General features: G+C 38.2%; 2 protein-coding genes across 20 annotated transcripts in view; one reads left to right on the forward strand and one right to left on the reverse strand.

The window, feature by feature from the left end:
• The window catches only part of ZC3H14 (zinc finger CCCH-type containing 14), a 38911-nt gene extending 32864 nt beyond the window's left edge, over positions 1–6047 (forward strand). For 12 of the 19 annotated variants that reach the window (XM_089908085.1, XM_089908081.1, XM_089908083.1 and 9 more), the window contains 5 exons: positions 2596–2716; positions 3623–3759; positions 4280–4371; positions 5194–5300; positions 5782–6047. In XM_089908085.1, coding sequence (XP_089764211.1) covers positions 2596–2716; positions 3623–3759; positions 4280–4371; positions 5194–5300; positions 5782–5788 — 464 coding nt within the window. In that variant the 3' untranslated portion in view covers positions 5789–6047. The remainder of the gene's footprint in view (positions 1–2595; positions 2717–3622; positions 3760–4279; positions 4372–5193; positions 5301–5781) is intronic. The other 7 variants (XM_089908084.1, XM_089908082.1, XM_089908089.1 and 4 more) reach the window with 1 other exon arrangement.
• Positions 6048–10100: 4053 nt separating this feature from the next.
• EML5 (EMAP like 5) overlaps positions 10101–17269 on the reverse strand; it is a 159088-nt gene continuing 151919 nt past the window's right edge. The window contains exons 34-40 of the mRNA XM_089906279.1: positions 16489–16603; positions 14203–14391; positions 13858–14030; positions 12032–12194; positions 11618–11721; positions 10704–10857; positions 10101–10253 (exon numbers count right to left, since the gene is read on the reverse strand). Of these exons, the coding sequence (XP_089762405.1) occupies positions 10101–10253; positions 10704–10857; positions 11618–11721; positions 12032–12194; positions 13858–14030; positions 14203–14391; positions 16489–16603 (1051 nt within the window). The remainder of the gene's footprint in view (positions 10254–10703; positions 10858–11617; positions 11722–12031; positions 12195–13857; positions 14031–14202; positions 14392–16488; positions 16604–17269) is intronic.

Raw genomic sequence — 17269 nt, forward strand, 5'->3', positions numbered from 1 at the left:
GGAGATGGCGCTGTTATCCTTCACTGAGGGCTCTTTCTGCTGAGTCAGTAGTGCAGTGTCATGGTTTTGATTGGTGGAGGGAGTTGAAATATTTGACCTTTCTTTGAAAGGAGGAAAAATTGTACATGTTAAGCAAGGTGGTAAGAACTATAGTAATCAGGCAGTCCAGATTTCTTGATCCTGTATATATTTGTCTAAAATAAGAGAAGATTCTGGTGTTTTTAGTACTTTGGTTTTCAGTTTGGTAGTTTAACTTTTGGTGTGTTAGGGTCTAATTTTGTTTAAATGTAGATGTCCACGTTAGGCTTTATTGGTATACGTGTCATAGCAGTGACACTCTAAATAACATGTTAGTAGAAATTCTTGCCTGGGTTACACAAGTGCTGTGGCCGTTATGGAGACAACTGTGATGAGTGGTGAGCCTCCTTTACCATTGCTTTGATCTGGGACTCTCAATTTTTCATGGCTGCTCAAAGATGAAGCTTTGTAATGGTAGTTAGGACATAAGTGAGGCTGGAAAATCTCCACAAAGAGGCTCTGGTCTCTCTTGCTCTCCACCTCCAAGTAGGGAGTTTGAAACTTGGTAATTGCTTTTGGTGGCTTTCTGTTGAGTGTTTCAAGGAGGCCACCAACAGCAGCATATGTTTTAAGCCGCTCCCACTGGCCTTATATGGCAGCACAGATTTTATAGCTTGCAATAAAAAGTGAATTTGCCTCTTAAAACTTAAATAGGAAGAGTTTTAATAGCTTATGAAGTAAATGTTAGGGAAAACCAGCATTGTGACCTTTGTGTATATATGATGTAATTTTTTCATCAGAAAGATAAAGTTTCCTTGTAAAGTGTTCAACTTCTTTAATATTGCTCATGAGATCTAGCAACTTTACTCCATTTTCCAGCCAACCTGCTCTTGGGTATTCTCTTAACTTCTTTCGCATGGTCTGCATTCTCATGTATATGGGTTTAAAGTATGTTCTTTAGGAGGGGATGGTAAAACATATTTTCTCTGCAGGAGTTACACACAAAAAAATTTAAAAGTGGAGAAAACTCCTCCTTCCAGACTATCATATTGGATACTTTTATATCCTGGAGCTAAATAATAAATTTTACTGTTTTTAAAGTAGCATGGAAAATTTGTCAGGCACAGTCCTGATAGCTGTCTGATTATGCTCCTAGCTGGGCTTCAGGACGGGATTTGTGTGCCTTGTTCTCCTTCATGAAGACAGAGGTTGGGTCACTACAACAATAAGTACTCCTGATACTGGCTGTTGCATTGTTTGGTTTTGATTGGTTGCCTGTTTTACATTCTTCTTTACATTAAATCATGAAACTCTTAAGGAAGACATTATTTTCTCTTGGTATAGATGAGGAAACAGAAGTTCAGAGATGTTGGATAACACATGCCCAAAGTGTCTAGCTCAGCCAGTAAGGGACAGAGCCAAATTGCAGCTGCAGGAGGACTAGGGGATGTGCTTGAAGTGCTGGTTGCTCTGATGAACATGAATACGAACCATAATATGTAACACCCTTGATTCTTTGTTTTTTTGTCTAGGGTGTCTTGGGCCAGAAGCTGGCAGCCATCAGGTGTAATTTTATTTGGTTTATTCTGTGTTTTAAGTGTCAATTAGTTGCTAGCATTTAAAATTTAGATCTCATAGGGGAATTTCTTGGCAGTCCAGTGGTTAGGAGTCTGCACTTCCACTGCAGGGGGCACGGGTTCGATCCCTGGTTGGGGAGCTAAGATACTGAATGCCGCACAGCCTGGCCAAAAAATAAAATAAATTTTAGATATCATATAAAAAGGTCTTTGGCTTCCTGAATTGGGAGGCAGTCTGGCAACACTAGTTCCATTTTCCCACGTCATAGTAGTTGACGTTGTAACTGGGACATGGCCTCCTGAGTGGAGCGGCAGTGAGCGCCGTGGGTGGTCACACACTTGCTCTTTGGGCTGCTCTTCCGAACCTTTGTTTTCCTCTGTTTTTTTGTTCCTTGGTTTCTGCCATTTGATCACCTTACACCCAGCCAGCCTCACTCTGTTAGGTGATCTGCCAGGTCCCTGTAGGTTATGACATTTGTGACTCATTTTAAGCAAAAATCTTTTCTTCCCTTTGTACATTGATGTGAAGTTATCACCTGGACTTAGAAAATTGCACATACCTCAGCGAGTGGGAACGCTTGTATTGAGACACTCATCATCTCAACCGGAATATGAGAATTAGTTCACATTTTTTATCACCTGCTGTGCTCAGTTCTCATTTCATTTTATTGGCTCCCTATTTGACATTCTTTCCTGTTTTATACTTAATTCAGCTGAAATAATTTTGAGAGTTAGAATTTTTCGGTGAGAACTTGGCTCTAGTTGCAGCATCACTGTCCACTTTACTCTTCACAGTGAAAACCGTAGTCTACTTCCTAGTAATCTTTTATAGGATTCTAGTATCCGTGTTAATCAAATTAATTGGACTCATTTATTTTGTGTAACTTATACATGTAGAAGAACGTAAGATTGTAAGACTGGGTTTTGAGGGAAATTTATTAAAGGTGCCATGTCCCTGAATTGATCAGAATTAATGAGATACTTTTGTTTCCCTTTGTAGCTGAGATGAGTGAACTGAGTGTGGCACAGAAACCAGAAAAGCTTTTGGAGCGCTGCAAGTACTGGCCTGCCTGTAAAAATGGGGATGAGTGTGCTTACCATCATCCTGTGTCGCCTTGCAAGTGAGTAGCAGCGCACGAACTCTGTTTTCAGGTTAATTCTAGCTACAGCTGACTTCTGTTTGTTCTCTTCTGTGGACAAGTTTGAGTTCTACAACTAAATGCAGCAGTGATACTTACTCCGGCGCTCGCAGGACAGCATTGGCTTGTGTCTGTGTGTATTTGGTGGCGGAGGTAGGAGGAGGCTTCTTTGGGCCTCATACCTTGAGATACTGAAATTCCTGGGTTTCCTTGAGGATTCTGTACACTTAAGGAGATGGGTATATGGTAACCGCCCCAGTTTGCATTGTGTTCACACACAGATTTTAAGACTTTGGGGAAAAAATTAGTTAATAGGTAATGAGAAAATATTCTGGACTTAAGTCTGATTTTTGCTTGCTAGCTGGCTGGTTCTGTGGAGTGAGCTTTGAGAGATGATTTTTTTTTTTTTTTTTTGGTCCTGTAGGTGGAATCTCATCATGTTTTAACTTTAAGGAAATTTTGATGTGAGAATTTTATGGATGTGCATATAGAGGGAGACCATAGAATGTCTCATTTTTTTTTTTTTCCCCTCATAGTATGGTGCCTTGCATATATGTTGTGCTCACATAAATTGAGTTTACTCCATACAGTGTTACATAGACCTTAATTAGAGAGTAAGTGGTGTTTCTTATTATCACAAAAAACCCTTCTACCTTTCATGGTGGCTTGGCTTGAGTTGAATTACCAGTTACCCCAGGCTTTGGAATAGACAGTTGTGTCCTGTTTTGATATCTGGCATCATTTAGAAATGGAGTTTCCTTTTTTTTCTGTTACTTCTGTGTTTCTCAAAACAAGTAGTGATGAAGTTAGGAGTATAATGGACCCTCTCTACAAAAAACTAGTAATGTATTGAGGAGATTAAATGTAATATGTCTTTTTGTTTTATAGAGCCTTCCCCAATTGTAAATTCGCTGAAAAATGTTTGTTTGTTCATCCAAATTGTAAATACGATGCAAAATGTACTAAACCAGAGTGTCCCTTCACTCATATGAGTAGAAGAATTACAGTACTGCCTCCAAAACCAGGTTGGTGACTTTGTGCCTTACTACATTTGGGTGAAAAATGAAAAAATAACATTTTGTGACTATAAACTGAATTAAAAAGAAAAACAAGGAATACTTTCAGAAATCATTGTGCCATAATCAGTTATTCTAACTAATCTTTAAAGAATAAGTGTACCCATCCTATAGTATTCTAAAGTTTTTTTTGTGTGTGTGGTACGCGGGCCTCTCACTGCTGTGGCCTCTCCCGTTGTGGAGCACAGGCTCCGGACGCGCAGGCTCAGCGGCCATGGCTCACGGGCCCAGCCGCTCCGCAGCATGTGGGATCTTCCCGGACCGGGGCACGAACCCGTGTCCCCTGCATCGGCAGGCAGACTCCCAACCACTGCGCCACCAGGGAAGCCCTAAAGTATTTTATTTTAACTAATGAATACATAAATCTCCTTGTGTTTTAACTTAAAAGTGGGTCCCATAAAAATATCAGCAGACTGCATTAAAAATTATTTTGCCAAATAAATTTCACCTTTGTCCTTATTTTTGCCAGCAGTTGCAACACCAGCACCACCTTCTAGTAGTCAGCTCTGCCGTTACTTCCCTGCTTGTAAGAAAATGGAATGTCCCTTCTATCATCCAAAAGTAAGAACTTTAATTTTCCCAAAAATGAATTTAGTGGTAACTTCTCAATTCTGAGCTTGTAAGGTCACTAGCAAACTATACTGTCTTCCTTCCCCCACCCCCCAATGTTTAACTTTTTTGTTAGAGTTCATGTTATGGTTTTTAAGATCTTTAAGTTATTCCTTAGTTGTCCCTGAGCCCGCGTCTGGCCCATTAGGCCAAGCTGTCTGAACCAATTTAATGTCAGTAGCCTAATCTCTTAGGAGAATGAAGCTCACTTTCGCCGGTCACTTTCCATTCTTCTTTGCCCCTGTGTGTGTTCCCCCTCCCGCAGCCCTCATGCCAGAACTGAGATGATGAAATCCAGTAGTACTTAATGATACCATCCATACTTCTACCATGGTTTTAATTGTCTGGGTACTAAAGATTGGTTGATGTGTCTCCAGCTGTTTAGTTGCTCAGCATGAATCATCTTCTCTTTGAAATAGCAGTCTGGAAACCGTACGAAAGGCCTTTACTTCCCCAACTGCAGTTGGGCATAGATGGGGGTAAAATATAAGGGATGTTGGGCAGTATGTGCAAGGTGGTTAGTACATTGATTAGAGGCAGTTTGTATTACATACTAAAGTCCCTTTTGAAACTTAACTTGCTGTTATTCTTTCATTAGGATTTTGTGTCTTGGTGGGGGTCCATTTTTCAGGGCTTCAGTGGTGTATTAAAGCGAAAGTTGCAGATCATCTCTGCTGCCCCATTAACCTTGTGGTGGGCTGGTTGCTGTCATCTCAGATTGCTGTGTTTTTTTGTATTAGCTTTGCAGATGTTGAAACTATTCTCTCTCCTTAGCACTGTAGATTTAACACTCAGTGTACAAGACCTGACTGTACATTTTATCATCCCACCATTACTGTACCACCACGACATGCCTTGAAATGGATTCGACCTCAAACCAGGTAAAGGTTAACATCAGTTTTTCTAATGTCATTTCAAATGCTTTTCTAGTATCTAGTTTCTTAAATTTATAAGCATACAAATTTGGGGGAAACTTAATCACTTTGGTTTTTCTCTGCTGTTCAATTAAGGGTCCTGTGGAAAAATAATCTACTACATAAACCAAATTTTGTTTCATTCAGCAATTGCTTCTTTACCTAGATCATCTCCACATCAGATTTTTAACTTCTGAACATACTATGTGAACATAAACTTAAGGCCTTCAAGAGTTATACTGCTTACAAATCTCACATCAGTTTTCTTAGACATTAGTAATTGTAAAACATTGAAAGTAAATTTCAAAATATTTTTACTGTGGCCTGTAAATTTAAATGCATGTTAGTACTAGAACCAAATATTCATTGTCTGAAAAAACACAACTTCTCTTAACTGATGTTAATTAAAGCAGTTAATTGAAAAAAATTTTGGTTTTTTTTTATTCAGTGAATGACACCCAGTCCTACTTGGCAGAAGACTATGGAGTTTGAAAGTTTCCATTACTGATGAAAGACATTCTACAGAATTTGTCAAATCTTTGAAACTTGGAATATATTGCTTTCGTAATAATGAAGTTTATTGCCTATCTGAAGTGTCTAATTTTTCAAGTTTGTACGTTTATTAAGTGATTTTAACATTGGGTGTTGTTTTGTTTTGACTATGGAAAGATAGTTTCAGGGGAAGCTGAATTCTATTAAAACATTTGAGGCATGTTTGTGTGTGAAACTGCTGTGTTCAAGTATCAGCATTTACAATGTTGGTGATATCATTGTTGGTACTGATAATCCAGTTTCAGGCTACAGCGTTGCTATGTGTGTAGAGAGATGTATGAGGGCATTGTCCTTCTTCCAAAAGTTGGGTTGCTGTTTTCTTTGACTCTGAAAACAGGAGTGGCCCAAAGTGTTGAGGTGGCTTAAGACAGTTATTCAGCCCGACTTTTAAAGTGAATTTAGTATGAAAAACATGATAATACAAGCTTCTTGGGTTGAGTGCTGCTTTGGTAAATGGTTCCCAAATATCTCAGTCCCTTGCTTTCTGAGAAAGGATGAGTGAGGTGGGGCGTGTAGGGTGAAACAGTTGGAATGGCAAGGGCAAAAAATAGGAACAGTTCCTTAAAATGCCTTCATTTACTGTTAACATATGTTTTTTAAATAAATATTTTGGGATCTACATTATCACAAAATTATACAAAATATTTTTTACAAGTATATACATAAGGTATCAGAACAAACTTTAAACTCACAAGATTATAGCTATACATATATATTCTCACATTCTGAAAAATAACATTCTAAGAAGTAACTAACTCCACAGAAAATATAGTTATTACTGAAGATAATTTTTTAAATGTAAAAGTTAGATTTTTTAAAATGACTGTATAATTACAGAGATCAGATGGGTAAACTGCAAAATAGGACTAAACTTTTGGAATACTGAATGAAAATAGGCTTTTGTATATGTGGTTTTAAAACTGTTAAGGCAAGAAGGGTCCAATGCTTTAGAATTAAATAACGGATCACTGATTTTAAAGACGATGTAGTTTTTTAAAAAAGTAAAGCTAAAAGTTGGTTAGAAAAGAGTTAATGCAAAAGGGATAGTAAAGACTCAAAATATTCTCAGGACCAAATTAAACTATTAAGAAAAAAAGTTCATTGACTTGCTTAGTCATATACCCAAGGGATAATAAAACTACGTATGTAAAAGTCCACGTTTCAGAGCCTAAAACCAGCAGCCTTGTGGCCATCTCTTTTCCATTGAGAGAAGAAAGAATTATCCAGTTATTAAAGATGCACTTAAAGTCTTTTAAGTTGCACTTTGCTGTGCTTATAAGACTTGAAACATTAGAAAAAGACAGTGCACACAGGAGCATGCATAAAGCTATCATGTAGTTAGTTAGGCTTGGGTGAAATGAATGACAATTCCACTTCATTCTAAAAAGTTTTCTTCATTGAATTAAAGGTAGTTTTTCATTCCAGTGTTAACTTACTTGAGATGCTCTACATCTGTGCAGAAGAAATTTGATTTAAATTGTATTTCCAGAAATTTAAACAGACTTTTTAGTATCATTACTTATAAATGGAGTATAGTTGCATTCTCATAATTTCACTGTAAAGAACATAACTAGGAAACAAGAGCTTAAAGTGGTTTTAGTTCAGCCATTTTACAGGGAAATAAAAACATGCTGAAATCAGATTGTTTTTTTGCTATTTAATAGACACAGCCTGGAGACACATTTAAGAGTTTTTTCCTTCAGTTGCTATGGTTTATGGGCAAGCTAAGGTTGACTCTAAAATATCTGTTGGGTAACTTGGTCCAAAATGAACCATCATCGAAAAAGATCACCAAAAATAAGGGAACAGATGTGGCTAGCATTCCACAGTGGAACCAGGGTGCAGAGGGTGCTCTGGCATGCATCTGCCAGAAACAGGACTAAAGGTGCTAGGAGAAGGCTCAGGTTACAAATTCGGGAGTTTAGTCAAATACTGCACACAGAAGTAATTCTCTGGGTTAAAAAAACATAGGTCATAATCTACATGGCCTACTGTGGTTATTCACCTTCCCGTAGTTGATGGCCGCTATAAGCAAGGTGGCTGTGGGACGACTACTTAAAATCAACGTGACCTTTAATTGGGAAACTGACAACAGTGATTCAGGCTGGCTTACCAGGTTGGCCACTGGGAAGAACAAAAATGCAGTGGAAGCAATTTTATCCTATATAGTTTATTTGCTTAAGGTTATAGTTGAGTTTCTACCCGTACTGTAAAGGAACTGGAATTTCTCTTTAGCCAAAAGCAGGTGAACTTGACTCAGAAGGAAAATTTGAAACTGCAACAGCCTCAAAAATAGAGGGAGAGGAGAGTGTGGTTCATGGGATTTCTTTGCTCTAATTTATTGGCTGCTCCTTTATAATACACATGAATAGAAACTTAATATTAGTGTTTTCTCAAATTGGGCTTAGTTTAGGAGAATCCATTGATAAGAAAAATGAAAGAAAGAAAGTGATCTTAATGTTTCAAGCTTCTTAACAAACACCCCAATCAGTCCTTCAGACACAGCTATTCAGAGCTTTAAAACTGGCCAGGTTCAATCACTGCTTAGGCTTTCCATGATAAAATTCAGCCACATCTGTTTTTAATATTTACAAGGTGTTGCACATAGAAAACAGATTTCCAGAAACCTGAAGAAGGGGTCTATTACGCTACGAAGATATTTAACACATTAAAGTAAAAATTATAGGACCAAAAGAGCATCTTAAACTTCTTCATACTTAGAAAAATATATTTTTAAATAGCAGTCTGCATAACTTCCAGTCTTCAGGAAACTACAGATAAGCTAAACAGCAAGTTCCTGAATGGCAAGTACCGATCTTTGGCAGCATTTAAAGTGAATAGGAGTAAAGATCTAAGAGTTCAGCCCCAATCCACCAAAAAGGAATTTTTATAGACAAGTTTTACAAGTGGACCTATCTTCATTCCTTTTGAAGTCAGCCGATGGGGCGACATACATCTAACTAAACAAGTTTTTCCAATAGAAAAAAAAGGCTATAAAAATTTTATTTCAAGAGTTAACTAAACTGTATAACTTCGTAAATGTGAACTTAACGCTTTAGTTTACCTGTTAAACAATGTTTCTATTAGACTACATCTTTAAATACTCAGTATTCTCTGCCAGTTAAATACTATTGCTATATAAAACCTTAAACTGTACACCACTGGAAATGACTGTTCATCATACTGCTTTTTCATTAATGAGGCCATGATCATATTTTACTCTTTCAATTATAGGGATGAATTCTGAACATAAGATTGACAGCTCAAAAATGAAAATGTAGCGATCATACGCTACTAACTTTGGATTTGTTCCTGAATTTAAAATTTCCAGGAGAAAAATGTCCCTTACAAACAGGACTTTATTAATGCTTAAGAAGCATCATGTTCTCCAGTAAAGCCTGTGTGTGTCTTCTTAGGGAAAATAACATTTGCCTTTTAAAACCTGTGATCCTTTAGGGTGACGGTGATGTGAACACAAGGATAAAACATTTTATTAAACAATTGAAACTTGGAAATAAAATATAAATTCTAAAAAGAAAAAGGTTTGCTAAAAAGAGGAAGAAAATTATCCAAGTTGGATTTTTAAGGTTTTGGTTCATTTCTTTGAGGAGCACTGTCTCCCAAACCTCCCCAGAAAGTCTGCCAAATCTGCATCCTCCCTAAAATGGGGGGGGGCTTTTACCAGCAAATATTTATTCAGTCCCTCCTTGAAATGTAATTATCTGGCAGTGTATGGATTATGGACGGTTATTTAGTGCATATAACGAATATTTTGAACTTATCAATCTTTCTACTATTTTAACAAATTTGGATAAATCCCTGTTACAGTCTTAAGTTAGCACCACATGACCATGCAGCGTTTGGTTCTGGTTTTTTCCTCTTGTGTAGTTCTGGTTTCTCAAGGCTGTTACTTTATGGAGTCTTCTCAGCATCCATATCTTTCAATGAGGCATATGTACACATTTCCAGACAAATAAACTGCAATCAGAGAAAGAACTGCAGTGAGTTCATTATATTTATAGATTTTCAGAACAGTTTACAATGTTTTAAATTAAGCTTTCAAATCATACATGTGTAAAAACTTCACTCTTTCAACTCCTTTTATTCTGTATTTACATAGTATGTGACCCCAAGGAGCCATATGGTTAGGCGACCTTATTATGATGACTAGCTGAGTCCATAAACTGAACCTGTCAAAGAAATAGTAATAATCTCTTAACTAGTAAAAGACAGTCCCTGCTCTTCTTGGGCTGAGAAAGTTACCAACCTGCAGTCATCACCTCCAGCACTAATAACATGTCGATCACCACTGGTAAATCGAATATTTGTCACATGGGGTGAATGACCCAAGAACCTTTTGTGCTTCGCCTAAAAAACAAGAACAAAGCTCAGGGTGTGTGATGAACACAGAAGTCAAAGGTTCTTAATCAGGAGCTATTATCTCCATCATGAGTGCTGTGGAGAAAGCAGTTTGGAGCACAGCTAATGATGAAATGCTTTCTCAGAATCAGTCATGGATCTGCATTGAAAAGCATTTGAAATTTGGTAACTGATTAAAGGTTTGATAAAAGACTAATCACAGGATACTCTTCGAAGATGGCGTGGCTTGAGGGCAAGGGGAGATAATTTCTAATAGCTTTTATTTCAGAGTAATGGATTTAGGAAGTTTGGAGAAAAATTTTAGAATCACAAATTTAAAAGTATTTTCAAATCATGAGACAATAACATTTTAGCTATTATGTGGGAAAAAGTACTAATGATCAGAAGTCTAAATCAGGAGTAAAGTTGCATAAAATACTAAACCCAACGTAAACTTACAAATTTTTCAGGACATGGGAAGTCAAATAACTTAACCATGCCAAAGTCATCTCCTGTTACAAGGCTGATTCCTGAATGAGAGACGCAGGCACAGGTGACATCGGCTTTCTCAGCATGTCTGGACCAGATTCCCATAACTTCATCTCCTAGAATGCTAGAGATAATAAAAAAAAATCCACCATAGCACACACAGGTTTACCATACTGAAAAAGTTTCTTGGTAATTAACCTCTGAGTACCTAGTTACGTTATTTAAACACAGGAATAAGTTATGACAAGGGGTTACCCTGTCATAAGCCTGAACCTGCCGGGATGGCACTCCCTCACCCCCAATACACACACCTTTTCTCAATGAAGTTCTATAATTTTAAGGGTTTATAGATTAATCCTTTATAAAGTCAGTTAATACTTTATGATAACTGATAGAACTATTTTAAAATTAAAAGTGTTGATGGCATTTTTCATTTTCATTGATGGTTATGCATGGTTATCTGTTCTACAGCCAGCAAATTTGAACCCATTTTATAAGGTTTCATTTCTAACAGCTGCTATCAATAGCATTCCTTTAGACAGGGAAATAATACAGTTGCCTAACAGTACCCAATACATGTTTTCATTGTCTGTTATTAAACCTACTTATGTTAAGGAAGTATCAGGGCATCTTTAAAGTCACAACTTTGATTTCCTTTAATTAAAAGAACTGATAAAGCATAGAAATATATTTGATCAAAAGGGGTCCCAGCATGAGTAAGTATATCATCCTCTTCTTAGGAAGAATTCAGGATGGTAACAAAAACTTAAAACTCAATTACTGTTCCTTAGTGAGAATGGCTCTAACTGTTCAGAAATAGGATTTTCCAGTTTTCCTTGCTGACCTTCAGTCAGCTCTTCCCTTCTGATATATGAAATATTTACCTAGTCCATGTAGCCCAAGTAATTCTGTCAATGGCAGCCTGATCCATAAGATGTTTTCCTGAAGGCACTTCATAGACATGCCGTTTATAGCAACCAGTGGAGACCTTTCATAATATTAAAATGGAACAATTCCATCATGTGAGAGGCAAAATCCAGAAGTAGTTTATAGTAAACTGGCAAAGTGCTACTTGATTTACATTTCTAACATTATTAAGACTAAAACATGACTACAAAAATCTGTGAGCAAAAAAAATGAAGAAAAGGACTGGTAAGAATAGATTAGTAAAGAATTTATGCAGAAACAGTGAATAGTAGTGAATAAAAGGCAAGAGTTGAGAAGCTCTGGAACTGAGGAGTTTTAAAAGCACTCACTAACAAAATGTAAAGACTATTTGAATAGTCTTGGTACTGTACCTGGAGATGTCTGCTATCTGCAGAGAAGTCCATTTGAATGACAAAGCTTGGAATGTCTTTGCAGTAGCTGATTCTGTTAAGGGTGGGACCCAATGTTAGGTCATAAAAATCCACTGAATTCTCACTGGAACCCACTGCCAGAAACCGGGAATCTGGACTAAATCTGAACATGTAACAAAAGATTCCATGTAAAAGATGCATTAGACCACATGAAATAGTATAAACATTTAAGACCACTGACTTTTCAGTTCTCAAAAATAAGTATTTGAGATAAATAATGTGTGATATGGCCTCAAACAGATTTACCTGATAGCCACAACAGATTGTGTATACTGATATTCGTCTGTGTTACATAAAACAGAAGGTTTATATTTTACTTCAACATTAAGTGGTTCCTGAATTTTCATCTCCTAATTTCTTTAAAAATAGCTCAGTTTTTAAAAAGCCACTAACAATTTACATATATTCCTAAATTACATAATTCAGTACGATAGGATCCTTTCATCTGGAAAGATCATATCTTAATAGCAAGGGACACAGACCAGCTTAACTCATGTAATGTTATTAGATGAAGTGATACTACTTGAAGCTTGGAAGAAGTTATTTTAAAATAATAAAGTACTATTTGCTTATCGATGATGCAAAGCAGTATGGGACAGTTCAGTTTTTTGAAAATGCTCCAGAAGTCTTGCTGATGTACCTTTGGGAAACTGGAGAGCTGAGGGAAGCCATAATTACTGTTTTATATACTGAAGATCTGAGGAAGGTTTCATTTGTAAAAACGGTTTTACTGGTGAAAACAGTGCAAGCTTTTGACAGACCTGGATTCAATAATCTATCTTGATCACATAGAAGTGCTCAGTAAATGGTAACCACCGTTAATATAAGCTTAAGCACTGAAAAAGGCTCAAGAAAAGTTTTAATTAATTCATAATCTGGGGCATAGATGTTCAATGACTATGGATTAAATGAATGAACTACATATTCAGTGGAGATGAAGAGAAGTAAAAGACGTTTGGGGTTATAAGTTTAATTTTTCAGGCTTTCTAAGAGATGTTTGGGGTTATAACTTTAATTTTCCAGGCTTTTTTGGGGGGGGCTGCATTGGGTCTTCGTTGCTGCATGCGGTCTTTCTCTAGTTGTGGTGAGTGGAGGCTACTCTCTGTTGTGGTGCGCGGGCTTCTTATTGCGGTGGCTTCTCTTATTGCAGAGCACACGCTCTAGGCACATGGGCTCAGTAGTTGTGGCTCACGGGCTCTAGAGCACGGCTCAGTAGTTGTGGCGCATGGGCTTCGTTGCTCTGCAGCATGTGGGATCTTCCCCGACCAGGGCTCGAACCTGTGTCCCCTGCACTGGCAGGCGGATTCTTAACTACTGCGCCACCAGGGAAGCCCTTCCAGGCTTTTTTTTTTTTGCCACGCTGTGTGGCTTGTGGTATCCTAGTTCCCTAACTAGGGATTGAACCCGGGCCACAGCAGTGAAAGCGCCAAGTCCTAACCACTGGACTGCCAGGGAAGTCCCTAATTTTCCAGACTTTTAAGGGCAGAAGGAAGATAATTCTTGGCAGGATGAACTTACTGGACATGTCCAGTGTGATACTAATTCATCAAACATTCCCTGAATACTTGCTATTATAAGGCACTGTGGCTGGTGCCCAATGGACTCATAATTTAGTAAGGAGAAGTAGATAAGTATACGAACAGCCATATTTCAGCATACAATTTATGACGTGTTGAAATGCTACAGGCACTAAGGACCTTTTTTCCAAATGCAAGCTGGGTCATTTAAAGAGCATCCTTGACATACCATTCCATTTGTTGACTAACCTGATATCGTGGATTGCACATCGTCTATCTCTCTTCTTTCCCCATATCTTTAGAGAGCTCACAAGTAAAATAATAAATTCTCCATTTTTCATTCCAATAGCCACCATGTCCCCTGCAGGGCTATAACACACAGTACGAGCAGCATGTCCCAAATTCACTTTGTTCAACATCTTCTGCATAAGAACCAAAAGAATCGCAGAGAACTACGTTAAGCAGAGTACTTACAAAGTAAACCAGTTGCTCCCCCAAGTTCTCAACACAAGGCTGAGATAGTTTTTTAAGTGCTAGCAATTTAGGACTTTGCTTCTTAGAAATTGTAACATCTTCTAAAAAAATTATACCTACTTTATCAGCAATGTCCCAGAGTCTCACTGTCCCATCTTCTGCAGCAGAAAGGAAAAAATCCCTGGAAGGATGTGTCGCCAGTCCCCATATAGGTCCATCCACATGACCGTTAACTAAAACATTACATGCTGCATTTTTCTCTCCAACTTCAATTATTTCAGCATTCCTTGTCCCTACTAGTATCTTGCCCTGAAACACAAGTGGGGCCAATATATTTAATGGAATACCACAGTTGCTTTTCTTAATAATATGAGAACGACCTACTGGCCTATGTGATACTGTGACTTAGAATAAAAAATATACAGATCTTCCTCAACTTATGATGGGGTTGCATCTGATAAGCCCATCATAAGTTAAAAATGTCATAAGTTAAAAGTGCATTTGACACACCTAACCTATCAAACATGATAGCCTGGCCTACCTTAAACATGCTCAGGACACTTACTTGAGCCTCCAGTTGAGCAAAATCATCTAACACAAAACCTATTTTATAATAAAGTGTTGGATACCTCATGTCGTTTATTGAATACTATCCTGAAAGTGAAAAACAAAGTGGTCGTCTCAGTACAGACAGCATGGCTGTAAGTGAATTGATTTTTGGCCCTTGCGGCTGACTGGGAGCTGTGGCTTGCTGCGCTGCCCGGCATCACGAGAGGATTGTACCGCACATCACTAGCTGGGGCAAGATAAAAATTCAAAATTCGAAATATGGTTTCTACTGAATTTGTATCATTTTTGCACCATCTTAAAATCGAAAAACTTTAACTTGGGGATGGCCTATATATTTGGTCTGTCCCCGCTTACTGGCATGAAGCTCCTAAAACCCTTGGAATTTCCTAAGTGATGAACAAAAGAGGGGTATCTTTTGTTATGGACCTCACCAAAGGATGGGGGCTGGTTGCCAGGAGACCCAACTATGTGATTAGGGGTTAGGGACTGGCAGTTTCACTCTCTCCTCTCCCCACCTCGGGGATGGGAGAGGGGCTAGAAGTTGAATCAGTTACCAATAGTGGAAGATTTAATCAATTATGACTATGTAAGAAGCCTCCATGAAAACCCAAAAGGTCAGGGTTTGGAGAGCTTTCAAGTTGGTGCACACGTGGAGATGCAGGCTGAGTGGTCATGGAAGCTCTTCTCCCCTCCCCATATACCTTGCCTTGTGCAGTTCTACATCTGGCAGTTCATGAGTTATATCCTTTTACAATAAACTGGTGATCCAGTAAGTAACATGTTTCTCTGAGCTCTGTGAGCCACTCTAGCAAAATAACTGAACCTGAGGAGGGGTCGTACAACCCTCTCTAATTTATAGGCAGTGGGTCAGAAGGACAGGTAACTGACTGTTGTCTGAAGTCCAGGAGGAGTTGTTGGGAACCCCAAGCTACAGCCAGTCAGAAGCATAGGTAAGAACGTGGCATCTGCAGTGGCGGTGAGGGGAGCAGTCTTGTAGGATTGAACCTTCAACCTGTGGAATCCAATCCCTTCTCTGGCAGATACTGTCAGAACTTAGTTGAATTTTTGGACACGCTGCTGGTGTTGGAGAATTGTTTGGTGGTGTGTGGGAAGCACCCCCAAACTCAACATACACACATTGGATTTGGGTCCAAAACCAAAATAACATACTTTCAGAGAATTTTTTGCTTTGACTAATTTAGTAGCAAGCCAGCCATTAGCTCATGCAAAGCTTTCTATGACCAGAGGCGCATCTGCAAGAGCACTGAGCCAGGCTGCATGTGCAAGCCCACGCTAAAGATAATACACCTCGCTTCTCCAGTCATCAGAGTTTTGACTTTGGCTATGATATATTAGTCTGAAGATCTCCAAAGAGGTGTAAGTGCATTGGGATACAGGAAGAAAGTATTGGATTTTAGTTAAAAATAACTATAAATAAAAGTAAGCTTAACTAATATTTAATACACAGGATAATATATGTATATAATTTATAAATACACTTATTGTGAGTGCATGCATGGTCAAATTTTTTAGAGCAATGTGTTTTTTTTAAACAAACGGAGACAGCTGCTTTAATCAAAACTAGTCAACTGGCAAATAAATCTAGCTGTCTACCAGAGTTGAATTAGCAGGTGCAAGAAAATAAGGAGGTTTAGATACAGTGCCTAGGAGAACAGCTTCCTGTCTTTCTGCAAAGAAAGCAGCAGAGGCAGAGGGAAAGTGGCAAGCAAGTCCATCTTTGAGTTATTATGCATCAAGTTGCGAAAGGTGAGAGAATCACAGGAATAACTGTTTTCTACTGTCTGCTGCACTGTAATGCCTCAAGAAACATCTTACCTTGCCTCTGCACACAGAACGGACACAATCTGTGACTTGTCCTGTCTCAAGCCTGAAGGCGCGGCATCGCCTCAGTTCCTGATCCCACAGTTTGACTGCTCCTCCTTCTTTTGACCTAAGAAAATAACAACCCAAACCAAAAGAAGCATTTATTACTGGCTATTACAAATAATTTTTATTATAAACAAATACTAAATTATAAGCAGAACAGAAAAAGAGGCTCTAATCTTTATATTCTTCTAAACTTTCTATGGCAATTTTTAGATATAGTGTCTCAAACATTCAGTTTAAGCAAATTTTATTTTATGGACACTTATTTTTCTGACATCAGCATAAGTTTACTTAGCACCGCCCCCTGCCCATACATCATATAGCCTCTCTCATAATACTTCTTGACTGAGGAAACGTGCAAAATGGATTTTTTTTTTTTTTTGGCTGTGCATGTGGCTTGTGGGATCTTAGCTCTCCGACCAGGGGTTGAACCTGGGCCACAGAAGTGAAAATGCCAAGTCCTACCCCCTGGACGCCAGGGAAGTCCCCAGAATGATTCTTAATGTTAAGAGGATAATGGAAATGCAAGGCTAGATAACAGGATTACAGATGCTGTGCTACAGAATATATTTTCAGGGCCAGAAGAACAGCACATTTCTTTCCAACCATTATTATTAAATATGCTACTGAACAGTTTAGTAGGTTACTAGTGAGTAGGAGCGTGCAAGACTAGACGAGTGTGGAAACACGAGTGTCAGAGTAACATGCAAAAGATAAATATAGCCCATTT

The sequence above is a fragment of the Delphinapterus leucas genome, chromosome 2, assembly GCF_059928025.1.
Source record: "Delphinapterus leucas isolate spDelLeu-1000000601 "Yukka" chromosome 2, BTC_Dleu_Yukka2, whole genome shotgun sequence".
Taxonomy (NCBI): Eukaryota; Metazoa; Chordata; class Mammalia; order Artiodactyla; family Monodontidae; genus Delphinapterus; species Delphinapterus leucas.